This window comes from Lepisma saccharinum, chromosome 1 (genome assembly GCF_977018435.1).
Source record: "Lepisma saccharinum chromosome 1, izLepSacc3.1, whole genome shotgun sequence".
In the NCBI taxonomy this organism is placed as follows: Eukaryota; Metazoa; Arthropoda; class Insecta; order Zygentoma; family Lepismatidae; genus Lepisma; species Lepisma saccharinum.
Genome location: NC_139229.1, coordinates 103571922 through 103587446, shown reverse-complemented (window position 1 = coordinate 103587446; position 15525 = coordinate 103571922). Strand labels below are relative to the sequence as shown.

General features: G+C 37.3%; 1 protein-coding gene across 1 annotated transcript in view; it reads left to right on the top strand.

Moving 5' to 3' along the window:
- The window catches only part of LOC145998877 (uncharacterized), a 163920-nt gene that overhangs the window by 127943 nt on the left and 20452 nt on the right, over window positions 1-15525 (top strand). Inside the window, exon 5 of the mRNA XM_083135577.1 lies at window positions 6697-9815. Within this exon, the coding sequence (XP_082991703.1) occupies window positions 6697-9815 (3119 nt within the window). The remainder of the gene's footprint in view (window positions 1-6696; window positions 9816-15525) is intronic.

Sequence of the window (15525 nt, the reverse complement as noted above, 5' to 3'; positions counted from 1 at the left end):
ATCAAAATTTTCATTCGCAGTTCGAATGCAGAATGTCACACACACACACGCACACACACACACACACACACACACAAAGCACTCTTTGAAATGAGTAAGTACTTGGAAGAAAGGCCTTGAGTTCAAATTCTGAGTACAGTGTGAATGTTTATGACATGAGTTTGTTAGCCATATTTATTGTCGCATCATAATTAAAGGTCAAAAACCAGAAAAGTGCAATGTGAAATGGCAAAAATGTAAATTAGCACAGCGAGAAAACAGATGAGGTTTCGTGTACATAATTTGACCCTTGTACAGTGTTTCATTGTAGTTTTGACAAAGTACAATTCACCAACCCCCCACAGTTTTTCATTGTAGTTTTGACAAAGTACAATACACCAACCCTCCACTACAGCGCCTTGAATAACGTAGTGTGGAAAACGACCCAAGAAACTGGTTCCCCGAGACGATGACAAGTAGATGGCAGTGCGATTCGACACAGCGGCTAATTTTGTTATGAAAGTAATGCGGCTTAGTTAGTTTTTGGAATATATTGTGTAGATTTGTTTCTCTAGAAAGGCGGTAAGTGAATTGATGGAAACGGTTATATTTGTGGAGTGATTTGCAGTCACGAAATGGTATTAATTTACACAGAAAAGTAACATAAATACGTTTTATGTGCAACTCAACACGAGCATCAACATATCGCATGTGAGGCTGGACGTCAAACATTGGATTGTGTACACAAGTTTATTTTTGTATACTAATAAAATTGAAATAGTGTCATGAAGGGGAAAAAATGTTTCGTGGCGTACATATTATGAAGTCATTTTCCCGAAATGCAGATATTCGAAAGAATTTAATTTCATATTCCATGGAGTTGCAATAGCCGATTACGATGTACCTTGTCATCTCTATCAACAAATTGCTTTACATTCGTGTCGATTGGTAAGTAGAACTTTGGTGTTAAGGACTGTGCATTTTTACTCGTGACTTGGCTGTAAAATGTCTACCTTGTACTTGATGAAAATAAACCGCAAATTAATGAAATTAATTAATAATAAAATTAATTAATTAATTAAAATAAACGAGTATTGTCTGTGTGAATTTACATAAAAATAATATTTGTGACAATGACAATATTAATGAACCTTTCAGGATAATGCATACGCAATACTAATTCTTGCAGCAATTGTCATGTTACGTGTTACAATCCATACCTATGTTTTCTTCCGTATTGTTAATAAAAAACTCAAGGACAGGTCATGATAGACGGTTCATAATATTCTTTAATATTTTCGCGATTACTGTACCAAGTATCATAACAATTTTCTGATGCAAAGAAATGTTACAAAGAAAAGAATCAGACGTTGCAGCAAAAACCCCATTTACTTCCATTATAAGCAGTCGAGCGCTGTACCCCGGTGTCAACACCAGCGCCTCTAGCGGATTTCATTTTCGAGTGGAACCAGCGAGAGAGAGTAAAACCATGCCGTTTTCCACTACGTTATTCTAGGCGCTGTACCTCCACCCTCACCCCACCACGAATATACAAATTTCAGAGTGTTAGGCTTATCAATGTATTGATGAGTTCTCGTACTTGTGGACAAGAAATTAGTGTATTTAAAGATAATACTACTAAAATGAAAGAGAGTTTTTTTTTAACAATTTTATTCGTTAGTGGAAAAAAAATAATAAAAAAAAGGAACAGTTTCCAGTAATTCGTCTGCACACAAAATACTCACTTTCTCACTTTATAATTAATAGGACTTGAAACACACTATTATACAAAAATATAATGCGTGAAATTTGTGATGTAAATATTGGAATTACTACCTCAAGCTTCTTGGGTGAAATGAAAGGGAATCGAGGGAAACCAGTCCTCTTATCACTCTATATAGGCGATAGACTGGGGTACCTGAAAGCATGGGCTTTCAACCACTTCACTGGCTGGAGAGTTCGAGGGTAGTTGGGAGGTGGAGTAAAGACCGAAGTCTTCCCATTCCCTTTCCGAGGCAGGCTCTACCTGAAACTGGTCTGGCGGCCGACTCGCTACTCCTCAACTGTTCGAATCTTTTAAATGCTGGAGCTTGGATTATTGTACATGTCATTGGCCAACCAATTTTATACTTTGCTGATTTCATCCTAAATATATGTGTAAATGAATACTTGATCAAATATACAGGAGAACAACCACAAAGAATATCGTAGACTGGATTGGAATCTAGAACAGTTAGCTTTTCAACACAAAATATTGTGTCCCTTCTCTGTCAAATATTGAAGGAGAACATATTGACAGGTTATCTAAGCAATATACTATCCAAATAATTTCACATTGCAAGATAAGTGTCAGTGTGAAAATAAAGGAATATTTTAAATTAATCCAGTGTGTGACCTACAATCATAGAAATGTATGTGTCCTGTATACTCTAGTTTTGTCATTTGACCTTGTTACAATTGCATTTGCTGCCCTGGAGCAGAAAACTTCTGAATCAAGCATCACACTGTTGTTGATTTGCCTTTGTGTCATGTATATTCTAATTGCTGATAAGGTAAATACAACATTTCTTGAGGCTTAATTCCACATATGTGTGCAATGAATTTACTAAGTGTCTTTCAAGTCAAGTATATTAAAGTAGCATTGCAGTTGTATATAAAGAGAGAGAATTCAATAGAAACAAAAGAACATGCAGATTTCAAGAACTCTGTATAGCTCGAGTAACAATACTCAGGTGTACTTTTCAGGTGAACTATTTTTTCTTCAATTTTACCCAGATGAAGATTCAAACCTGGGACTTTTAGGTAACTGATACAGTATGACAACCACTATTTTATGTAGCTGGCCAAACATTTATATGCCTTATGAGAATGAAGCTTGTTTAGTAATATGTTGGGCATACAAAGAAACTGAGTAAGAAGTGTTTCAAGCAGGGTATATTTTAAGAAAAAGATAATGATCATTTTCTTGATCTAGTCCATAATAACTTGTATCATTTTCAGGGTTGCTACGCGACTGGAAAACCTGGAAAACAGGGAAAAGTCAGGGAATTTGGTTGGTCAGGGAAAAGTCAGGGAATAGTCAGGGAATTTTGCATATTTTCTGGAATTTACGTGCATTTTGGAGTAGCAGGAGAACCAGTTAAAAATGAACGAACGGTTCATTTCCACTTCCGAATTCGGTTCTTGTGATTCCAGTCCCCCCAAAAGATTCAGTTCAGAAACTTGTTCCTCTCGTCATTATGACTTCTAGTCTGTTACGTACAGAATTATGGTTTCTTCGTATTTCAATTCTATATTTATTCACTCTCGGATCTAGGTTCTTGGATCAGTTCATTTTGCGACTCGTTCTTGTGAACCTGTTCAAGACCGGAATTTGGTGAGGCGTGAGATTTTTCCTTAGAGAACAAGCTACTCAAGACGAAACCTACGCACCAGCCATCCTCAGAATTTCTTGCGGAAAAAAATGTTGCTTTAGCTTTGTGTGTAGTGAGGAAATTTCCTTTCTTCAAGAACACACCCATTCGGAACCCATTCTCTTTTGATACGTGAAGCGGAGCAGGTTGGTGTTCGGACAGTTCATTGGTTTTGGATCTGCAATAAAGCTTGAAGAGCAGAATTTCACGTAACTGGCTGTGGTTGACGTCACACTGGATGGGTGCGGACGCCGAGTAAAAACAAAGGGACTCACTACTTCATTCCCCCTTGAACCCGTTCTGTGAATTTGAGTCCTTCGTTTGCGACCCGTTCAGAAGCAACCTGATGAACTAGTTCATTTGCTCGTTGTCGTAGTTTTTACATTGCAGAGATGTGTTACACCCGAGAAATTAGTGATTTTATGCAGTATCAGTGACGTCAATATTCGAATATATGTACACTGGTCACACGTCGGTGTTAGGTTAGGAATGTTGGTTTCATGCCGATAGTAATTTTACGTATTGTTCGCGTGTAGAATGAAATTATGCTGAAAAGTGGTGAAAATGAGCCCAAGTTCCTTTTGTTTTATTACGATTTCATCATGCTACAAATGCAACTTTTACATGGTTCGATTTTGATGTATGTCTGTTAACACATACTGCAGAGTTTTAGCGATTACTTAAGATTTTGTTAATATATGCTTTTGTGGTTAGGTTAGGAATGTCAGGTTTGGTTTATTCGGCCTACGTATAGGGCCAGTGGCAACCCACTATCGTGAGGAAATTGGGGAGCTCCGAGTGAGTGAGCGTAATCCGGTCGCGAAGTACTACAACGGCTGGGGGTCGGTTGGGCTGACCACCCGTCCCCCTAGTCTGGCTGCAGATCTCCACGCCCCCTTGGTGGCTCGCGTGGGAGGGAGGCCAGCAGTCAGTAGGTAAGCCTTGGCCCAATATTGGGTTGTTGCGCTATTGGATTATTTTAAGGTCATTTTGAAGGTTTTTTTCAACATAAATAACTTTTTCGAATCCAAATAGTGCTCATGATTTTAAGGAAGGTTCAAATTTCGTGTCACAATGATTGCAAAAATTACATGATAATTAGTTTTCCTGCTAGGAAAATGTGAAAAAAAAAATCATAAAACATTCGGAACTGTTACCTTTTAGAAGACAGATTTCGATGTTTTCCGTAATATAAAATTGGTTCCAGCATGTGGAAAACTCAAATAATGGAGATATTTGATTCCAAAGTATGGCCCGCGTATATATTTTTTTTAGGTGTATGGTTGGTCACCGGCCCCATTCAAGTTCTGAATTTCCATAATATATGTAGCCTACTATTTTCAATAAATTAAAAAATATAATCATTAAACTTATTGCATATTTTCTAAAGGTACATGACCTAATTTTCTGTTGTTTCTCATTTGTATTGATGTAGGCTAATTGAGGTTGTATACAGGTTACATTGTAAAGCTTTGATAAATGCCACATTTTTTTATTGATTTTTTTACACCACTTAAATTGTAATGACTGAAAATTGGGAAGTACAATAGTTATTTATTTTTTCATTGAATAGCATTATATTAATCACTCGGTAAATTTTCAGCTAATAACTGTGTATATTCATATTCATAATAATTAACGTGCCTGCATATTTAATTGAAAAACATGAGGTTCAAAAGCAAATATCATGACGACAAACATGTCTGGAAAAAAATTATTTCTGGTCTGGAAAACCTGGAAAAGTCAGGGAATTTCATAATCAAAAAATCGTAGCTACCCTGATTTTCTTCTTGCCATTCTCAATCACTGATACCCCAATAAGGTATTTTCAAGCAGCAACATTTGGAATTTGTATCAGGTCTGTTTGCAGTACCATAGACATACAGCTGATTCAAACATTTAGTCATAAGATGATTAAGATATTAGACGTTAAAAGTGTAGAATAATTTTATATGTATTTCATTACAATCACAAGTATAGAATAATTTTATATGCATTTCATTATTGTCACTATTTGTTTGTACTTATAGATTCTATAGTATAGTTGAGGTAAGAAACAGCAACAAAAATTGGAACTAATATAGTGGAACCCAGATTTTACATTTCTGTGCATTCAATCTTGGTGGTCCAAATGCAGCATTTTTTTTCTGCCTGCATTTTAAGTTTCTTCAACTTGGTCCCCAGAAAAAAAAACATACAATCGAGGTTTCTCTGTAATTATACAATTACCTTTCATGTCATGGTTTGCTTTCAGAAAGTTTCATTCGTATGTGGTAACCAATCTAATGGTTTTTTTTTATTTATTTTTGGGTCATCCTATAAGTAATTTCATTTTTTTTTAATAAAATAATACTTTATCATAAATATAATCAGTTGTTTTTCACCCATTAAGTTGCAGGTTAAGTGGGTGAATTTTTATCATGGTATTGATATCCAGAGACCCACATAAACCTGTTAGGGAATTTTTAAAACTTTATTATTCACCTAACAAAATCCAAGTTGTTTTTAACGCTGAAAGTTGCACATTAAGTTGACAGGGAGGAAAATTGGGGGAGGGTTGTTCATGCTATTTATTTTCTGCACCTTGATCATGAAAAAGGCCCCTAGTCCTTCCTCTGCACTCATTTTAACCTTTATTATGTGGGATACATAAAGTTGTTGTTAAATAAGCAGATGCGAGTGAAGCTCATGCTATTTATCTGAGTAATATAATTTAAAGATATTGAATCAAATAACATTGAGGATAAATCGACGTTGCCCCTTATCCAGTTGTTCCTAATCCCATATTACCCATAGCTGTTGTTCACAAAACTCTTAAAACGGGTCAAACCTCCACTGTGTTCTTTTTCTTAGCACCTTCCATCCAAGGATGCCCAAACTTTTTGATACGCAATCTTTATAGTAAGAAATATGAAATATATTATTCCTCTCCTTGCGAAATGATCATGCTAAATACTGAGGTAATCCATATGTGCTATGAGAGAGTAGAATTATGTAGTTTGTTGCTAAAATGGATGTCAATGTGTCAGTAATTGCAGATTAGCTTCTACAATAATTGGACTATGATTTATTTTGCAGTAATTAATATTATTAATTTTTCTTACGTTTAATATGTATTAATTGCTCATAGTAGGTAGTACTCTATGAATTATGACTCAGAATGTAGAAATTTATATTTCAGCAGAGAATTCATTTGAGTGCAGTTAAATGAAAATGAAAGTTTCGTAGTATCTTGTTTTGTAAAAATCTACTGGCTGATAATTGAGCGAATTTACATGCTTCATGTTTGTATTTTTGTTTTCAGATACTGACACCACAGAGTATGAGAGTGCTGCTGACACTGAACCAGCAAGTGAAACTAAAGACCTTCTGTCTCCGACTGGTAGTTTTCTTGCTGAGGACATTGTAGGGAGTTTTCAAGATGCACAGCAGGAGGTCCAGATCTCATCACCTGAAGATAGTGTGGTAGAGGACAAGGATACAAGTGTTAAGGATTCTGAATTCTCGAATGAAGAACAGCTTGCAAATGGGCTTTGTGAAGAAGCTGCACATGAGCATAGTCTGGAAGTTTCTCCACTATCACTGAAGACTGATTTGAATGTTGAAGCTGAGAATAGTAAATTTTTGGTCTTCCCAAGTCCCCATCCACAAACTGTAGAACTAAACTCTTCAACAGCAAATAACGAAAAAGGATCTGAAGTAGAAATTCAGTGTTTGGCAAGCAGTGAAACAAAGTGCAGTTCGGAACAGTGTTTGATAAGTTCTGTCTCAGAGAATCACACTGCAGACAAAACCGATGCTAAAGCAGAACTTCAGGCATTTGAAAGTTTCAATGGTAGTGAAATAAGTGATTCCACTGATAAATACAATGCAGTTTCACCAAGAAAAGAGATTGAAGGTGGCCAAGATTTATCTAAGTTACAAGTAAATTCAGAAAGTGACACGAGCATACCAGCATTTAATCATGACAACCTTCATTCAGATGAAGTAAATAATCTTGTTGGTAATGAGATTTGCAATGACTTTCAGGAAAGTCAACATAATGCAGATATTTTGAAGGAGAAAAGTGAAAACTCAGTGCTTGTAGAAAATCAATTAGAAACTGTAGATTCTGTATTAGATGAATCCAAAGTATATGCTCCTAACGTAGAAATTAAAAATGAATCAACATTATCCACTGTACAGAACGGATGTGAAGCAACAGATTCTGTGGAACAGCAGCAGCTTAACGGCTCCATTTGTGTACTGAAAACAGTATCAGACGTGCCTGTTTGTGGAGCAGAGAAAGAGCCTGAGGTAACTGTTTGTACAACAGATAGAGAGACAGAAACAGTTGTCTGTGCTTCAGAAAAAGAACTAGAAGCAATAGTCTGCAGTGTAAGAAAAGAACCTGAGATAGCTATTTGTGGAGCAGAGAAAAAGTTAGAAACAACTGTCTGTGCAACAGCAAAAGAACCAGAAATAACTGTCTGTGCAACAGATGAAGAACCAGAAACAACTGTTTGTGCAACAGAACAAGAGCCAGAAATAACTGTGTGTGCAACAGAAAAGGAGTCAGAAACAGCTGTCTGTGCAACAGAAAAGGAGTCAGAAACAGCTGTTTGTGCAACAGAAAAGGAGTCAGAAACAGCTGTCTGTGCAACAGAAAAGGAGCCAGAAACAGCTGTCTGTGCAACAGAAAAGGAGCCAGAAACAGCTGCCTGTGCAACAGAAAAGGAGCCAGAAACAGCTGCCTGTGCAACAGAAAAGGAGCCAGAAACAGCTGCCTGTGCAACAGAAAAGGAGCCAGAAACAGCTGCCTGTGCAACAGAAAAGGAGCCAGAAACAGCTGCCTGTGCATCAGAAAAGGAGCCGGAAACAGCTGCCTGTGCAACAGAAAAGGAGCCAGAAACAGCTGCCTGTGCAACAGAAAAGGAGCCAGAAACAGCTGCCTGTGCAACAGAAAAGGAGCCAGAAACAGCTGCCTGTGCAACAGAAAAGGAGCCAGAAACAGCTGCCTGTGCAACAGAAAAGGAGCCAGAAACAGCTGCCTGTGCAAGAGAAAGGGAACCGGAAACAGCTGCCTGTGCAAGAGAAAGGGAACCGGAAACTGCTGTCTGTGCAACACAAAAGGAACCGGAAACTGCTGTCTGTGCAACACAAAAGGAATTAGAAACTGCTGTCTGTGCAACACAAAAGGAATTAGAAACTGCTGTCTGTGCAACACAAAAGGAATTAGAAACAGCTGTCTGTGCAGCAGAAACAACTATTTGTATATCAGAGAAAGAAGCACATACATCTGTCTGTGAAACAGACATAATAGTCCACAGAGCAGAGAAAGGGTCAGAAGCACTTGTCTGCACAGCAGAACAAGAACCAGAAGTGACTGTTACTGAAGTAGATAAGAAATCTGAGGAAACTGTTCGTGTGGAAGAAAATCTTTCAGGCAATCAAGAATTTAGTAGTACTCTTGTAAGCCACGAATCAGATCAAAGATCCATTGCATTGCAACAAGATCCTGATGCGTGTGCTTCAGGTTTAAGGAGAGAATCTACAGAGCAAGTAGAATATATAAAATTAGCAAAGGAAGAGGACAACAAGAATCTTCAGCAGCAGTTAAGTTTTGGTGAAAATTTGATTGCTTTAGAACAAAGAAGCGAAAATAATAGTTTCCAGCATATTGGTGCCGTTGGGAATAATTTGTCTTTGAAGCTTGAGCAGAATCACAGTGATTTGCTGACAAATTCTTACAAAGAAGAAACAGAATTTGATGAGTTTGATGAAAGTTTAGCTCTTGAGGCAGCTAAAATTTCGCAGGAGATCATTAACGCTTCACAGATTTTGAGTGAAGCTGATTTAGAAGACGAGGTGCCAACAGATAACAAACAGATAGAAGAAAGTAAGGTTTTAAATAATACATTTTCTGCACAGGCCGTAATGGCAGACGAAGAAGGAAATGGTGTGTTACATTCATCTCAAACAAAGCAGGTTGATGGGACTTGGGACGAAAATACTAATTTGTGTGGAACTCAATCGACTCCGAGCCATTCTACCCCAAAGAAGGGGTTAGAAAATGCCAATGACGAATTGAAAAATCTGGAAGCTTTTGTTAAAAAACATTCTCCTGGTAAACTTTCGCCAAACGTGACAAGAAACAAACTTCAACAGGCCAAGAGAAAGGACATTGCAGAAGAGGTGGTGCCAGGTGCTAGAGATGCTGCAATGGACGGCAGAGATTCTGTGAAGTCTAAATCGAAGTTTTCTTGCGTGAAAGATATGAACTTTGATGAAATTGAAGATCCTTTTAAACCAAGGAACAGGCTGTCCACTTCTCCTCCCAAGGATACAGCAAGTGGTGGTGATGTGGCAAGGAATTCGGTCAACATGAGCAGGACTTTAAACTCAACTTTCCAATGTGGTACACCTGATAGAAATTTACAGAAGGTATGTTCATAGTAGAAAATTGTAAGGGAACACTTTCTTTTTCCATTTTGTTATGTCTGATATATTGTAAATGCAATATGTTACATTTGACCAGCTTCCTACATGTCTTTTTGTTACTGTAGTGTATGTATTCCTTTATCCTGCAGAGCTTATTCAAGTAGTTCTTCATGCATGTATTTGTGTGCACTGGTTTTGGGCTTTTTTTTAAAATTATTATATGTATATCATGATGGTAGTGACTGAGGTATTTTAAGTGTGCAAGCAGTAGTTGTGATTATTTTGTTACCTTTGTACAAAATACCTTTTGGTTCCACTCACTCGTCTGTAATCATTAGAGCAAACAATTTTCTAATTGAAAGTGGCATACTTTGTATATATCAGGGTGGGGACAGACCTGGAAAACAGCGAAAAGTCAGGGAATTTGAGGTGTCCAAAAAAGTCAGGGATTTTGTTCCCCCCAGTTATGGAACTCGGCACGGGAACAGGAAATCTTGTTGCTAAGTTTCGGCTTTAACGTTGAGGGCCCTTTTATGCACAACACAACAACGGCACCAGAAACCAGTGATGGCAGATGGCAGGAATAGAGAGAGAGAAAGAGAGAGAGAGAGAAATTTCCAGAGGGGCAGAAAAATGTGTTACGCCTCTAAATATTACGTGTAAAATGCATTGAATTGTCATTTTTTCTTGTCCGTATGGGAGTAGTAAGTTGAAAGAACTGTCGAACAGATGGAGAAGATGGGAGCAGGTGGCGCCGTCCGATAGTTGTAGGACATGGTAGTAAGGCATGTTGTTGGACAAACTGCAGGAACATGGAAATAAATAGGCTCCATTGATACATGCGATTTTTGTCGAATATGCATGCATGGCACTCGTATGGAATTGATTTTTGTTGGATGTCTTTGGACTGCAACATCCAACAAAAATCGTTTGCATAAACAAGAAGAGCTTTAGACTGCAAATATGCTGCTGGAATTTTATTCCTCTTCTGGCTCACTTCACCTTATTTATGTAGCAGTGCTTATGAAGGTTTTCTTTCATCATCCTGACGTATTACTGATTTCGCACAAGTTAACAAACTGTTACAATGATATTGCAGTATTCTTATATATCAAGAAGAATCCAACAAAACGGGATATATATTGAATACTATCACGAAAAAGTGAATCATAAATCTGCTTTGGTAAACGTTATAGTAATTGGCAAGTGCATGCTCCCAACCTCAAATTTACTGCAACACTAAAAAGAAAAAAGTGGTTCCGGCGAGAGAATGGACTTGAGGAAACCCAGACTTTCCTCCTCCAGTTTAAGGGGGGCGTGGGAAGCGGTGTTGCTACCGGTTGCTACACGCCTGATTTTTGTCCAGTCGTACACAACACCTCTTCCTACACAACACCTCTTCCTGTCTACAAGACCCCTTCGCTTGCATTTCAGGGAGAGGCAGGGAATCGGAGACCCATTTGCTTTCTACGTGGTGGCAATCATTATGCTTTGATGAGGGTGCTACCTGTTTCGAAAACGACCCAAAATGAAAGATTTGGTAACGCAGAAAATCAGGAGAACTCCCCCTCCCCATGGCAAGTGGACAAAGCCGAATGTTTCAGCTGTTCATGTGACCCTCCTTGGCTTTCGATGGAAAAGACAAAAATATAATTTTCAAGTCCTTTCTCTCGCCGGAACCACTTTAGTATTGCAATGAAATTAACGCCACTATCTCTCCTGTCTGTTTAAACTCGTGAGAGATGGTCATTAATCTCTCACTGAGTAAAGTTAATCTCTCACTGAGTGAAGTTAATGTCCAATATTATGAAAAAATACTAATAATAAATACGTAAATATTTTAATATCATATTTACTCGAATCATTCAATCATAAAAGCAAATCACTTTCTTCAAGAATTGACTTTTCTCTGCCAGCCCTGCTAAATTTTCACTTTCCATCTACTGATTTATACGAGGGGTGGCCAGAAGGTAATTTCCAATTAGTATGAACATTGATTTTTCGTAAACGCGAAAACCGTGAAAAATGGCAATTGCTGCGAATTATGAATGTGCAGTGATGTCTAGACACATTTTTTGCCCGTTCAAAATATCGAAATAATGCGAATTTGGCATAAAATGCAAATTGGTGTTTTTAGCAATTTTTTAAAACAAATGTTCTAAAACAACGAAAAATTCCGTGAAATCCAACATTCTTGTCTTTTCTAGGCCATGTTTGTGTACATAGAATGTGCAAGTTTTCCAATATTTTATTCAAGAGTAAACTATAATGCTTGTTATACATGGATGCCGACATCCGCCTCCCCGATGGTGCAGTGGTAGCATTGTCGCCTTGTAATCAAAGGGTCCCAGGTTTGATATCCGGTGGAGGCACATAGTGGTTCGGATCCCACTTTAAACTGTAGGTCCAGTCCCGATTAGCCTGATTGTGCATAAAGTGGACTTAAAACAACAAATCAATCAATCAATCAATTCGGACAGCCACATTAAATCATGTATTTCCCACGATTTTTGTCGATCAAGAAATAATGGAGCTCAGTTGTTAGGGCATCTGACTACCATGCGAGAGACCAGTTCTCGATCACCTGCAGGCGAGAACCGGGATCTTTTCCACCTAATCAAACTGCTCCGCTGCCCACCCAGCGTTATATCAAGTGGGTACCTGGAGGAAACTTTGAGGGATAGGTAGCCAGGAGCATGGTGTTGATCACATCACCCCCACCTTCAGCCGTGATCAAGAAAGTGTGGAGCTCTAAACTCCACACCCTTATACACCTTCATGGCAAAGTGCAGGGTAGCAATTTACTTTTACTTTTTCTTCAGCAAAAATTTGTTCCAACATATCAAACTGTCACGAAAATACGTAGACTATGTGACTTACAATTTAAAATAATAGTTTAAAAGCACAATGGAGTATTAAGTTTTGGTATATTTGGCAGAAAAATGTTCTAAAACAAAAACATGATTTTTGGGAAACGTAACACTAACAAGTCAAAAGAAGTTAATGCCAATTTTTGGTGCCATAATATATCAGTCATGTCAGATTGATTGATTTAAATTTTTTGGGTGCATCGCCACTTATGGTCACTTATAATCACCACCATTGTTCTGGCATTTGTTGTAGCATGGTACTAAATTTTGTATGCCCATGGCATATGTGCCTGACAGCAAAGACTGGAACTGTCTCTACCGCAGTGTAGCTGTCAAATCCTTGTCCTGCCAGAAACCTCTTCAGTTGAACAAAGAGATGAAAGTCTGTACATGCAATGCCAGGGCTGTACAGGGGAGTGATCAAAGATATCTCACCTGAAATGATGCAAAGGGCCCACGTGTACTCAGCTGTATGGGGTTGTGCACATTCGATTGACCTTCTGTGAATTGTCTGCACCATCGTCTGACCACTTGGTCACTCACGACGTCGGGTCTGCACACCTCACAAGATTGCTGGTGGCTCTGTGCCAAATTCTGAGCTTGCAAAAATCTGATTACTACATGTAGGGTACATCGCAGTCAGTGGCAGACTGTATGAGAGCTGCTATCTTTAACCTAGAACTGTCCTAAAATGGCTGCATTGTGACTACCAGATTACAGCTACATGCCACTTCTTCCTGCCCACGTGTGTGTTGCTCTCCGGCCACTGGTGCTGCGTACACGCACCATTGGAGCTTTTTTCAGGATGCCCCTCTTATATGAACTTTCAGAAGCTGTTATTAACATAGTTTTCCTATTTTAATGTTTGGTTAGCTAAATCAGGTACCTACCTATACAATGCAATTCTATAAATTGCTTGCGTTAAATTTCTAATATCTACATACCCTTTTCGTCAGCAATACTGGTATAATTATTTTCCTGTAGTTTACGGTTATTACAAGCATAAGAAAACAGTTTTTTCTTTGTGACGTTTCAGGAGAACACACGCTCCTTTCATCAGACATTTATTTTCATTTTGACTAAAGATACAGTTATAACAATGGTTAGTAATTTTTAAACAAAAAGAATCTGTTATATAATGGATGTTGTCAATGTTACATTGTTGTAATATAGCAACTTGACTGAAAAAAGCAGTCTATTTTATTTTTATTTTAGATTTTTTTTTTTTTTTTTTTTTTTTTTTTAAATTATGAATCCCAAATATCATCAGGTAATTCAAATTCATCATTGTTTTCACAAAGTCTCTTGATGTTTTCTGTTACATTAAATTTTAAAGATGGTGGCTTACTCCATTTGTGAAAAAGAAAACTCCACACTGGATCTATGTTACCATTTTCATTATTTAATTTATTCCAGTGTTCTTCTGCAATGAACGAGGCTTCCCAGACATTCAACTCTGTGTTTCCCGTTAATCTTTTTAAAACCCTTCTCTTTTTAATCAAATGCTTCTCTTCGATGATATGAGTTGACAAACCTGTTCTTGGGTTTATATTTATAATGTCCAAATCATGTTCATGCCATCTTATTGCCATTTTCCTTGCTGTTTGTCCCACATAATCTTTTGAACATGAACAACTTATATTATATATTCCTGTGGTTTCCACATCTGGTAGCGAGTTTCTCATTTTGAATTCATTAAATGTACATTCCAAACTTCTTGGTGATTTAAAAACAATTTTGAAATTAAAACTTTTAAAAATTTTTGCAATTTTATGTGAGAATGCCTTGTGGAATGGAATGCACACAAATTTCTTTTCAACAGATTTTTCATCTTTGTCTGTATTTCTCTTTTCCTTTAGTTTTCTTGCAACTTGTTTTTTGATTTGGTTTATTCTGTTAGTGTGAAAGCCATTTTCTTTTGCTATATTAAAGAGCCTTTCTTCTTCATTTTTGATATCCTCATTATTAGAACATAGTCTTTGTGCTCTCAGGAAAAAATTTAAAAATATGTTATCCATTGTTATACGCGAATGTTCTGATTTGGCATGGATGTATTTTTCCCCCGCTAATTTTTTTCTATGGACTGATGTTTGAATTGTTGAGTCAGTTGTCTTAATTTGCAGATCAAGGAAAGAAATTACATTGTTATTCATGGGTTCGCAAGTGAATTTTATGCAACGATGTGATTCATTTAACGATTTAAATACGTCCATGATGGTGTTCTCATTTTTAGCAATAATTAGCACATCATCTACATATCTGATGTAGAGTTTGATATCCGCACCTATCGCATTAACAATTGGAGATTCTATGTAATGAAGGAAAATGCTGGAGATGATTCCGGATACTGGGTTTCCCATTGATAGACCATTATTTTGCTGATAGATTTTGCCATCAAATATAAAGTAATTGTAATTTGCACATACAGTAAACCATTGAACCATTTCCCATGATTCTACTGGGATTGTATTGTATGATTCTATTGTAATAACCGTAAACTACAGGAAAATAATTCTATCATGCAAGCAATGCGTATATACAAGGAAAAAAAAAAATACTGGTATAACTGCATGTTGTCAGTTTCACAGTACTTCACTTGGATATACTGTACTGAAGCAGAAATCCCATTGATAATGTAAAGAAATATGACACTTTCTTTTGTACAATTCAATTGTTTCACTTATATGCAAGAGTTAAGTTGTTTGCTTTACAGAGAAGAGAGAAGTAGCTGTATGCATCGAAAAATGAGTCCGCACTCATGGTTCTTGCAAGCAGAGGGTTCCAAACCTCAGTGGAAATATCAGCATATAATACCGAGAATGGATAAAGGAGACTGATAAATT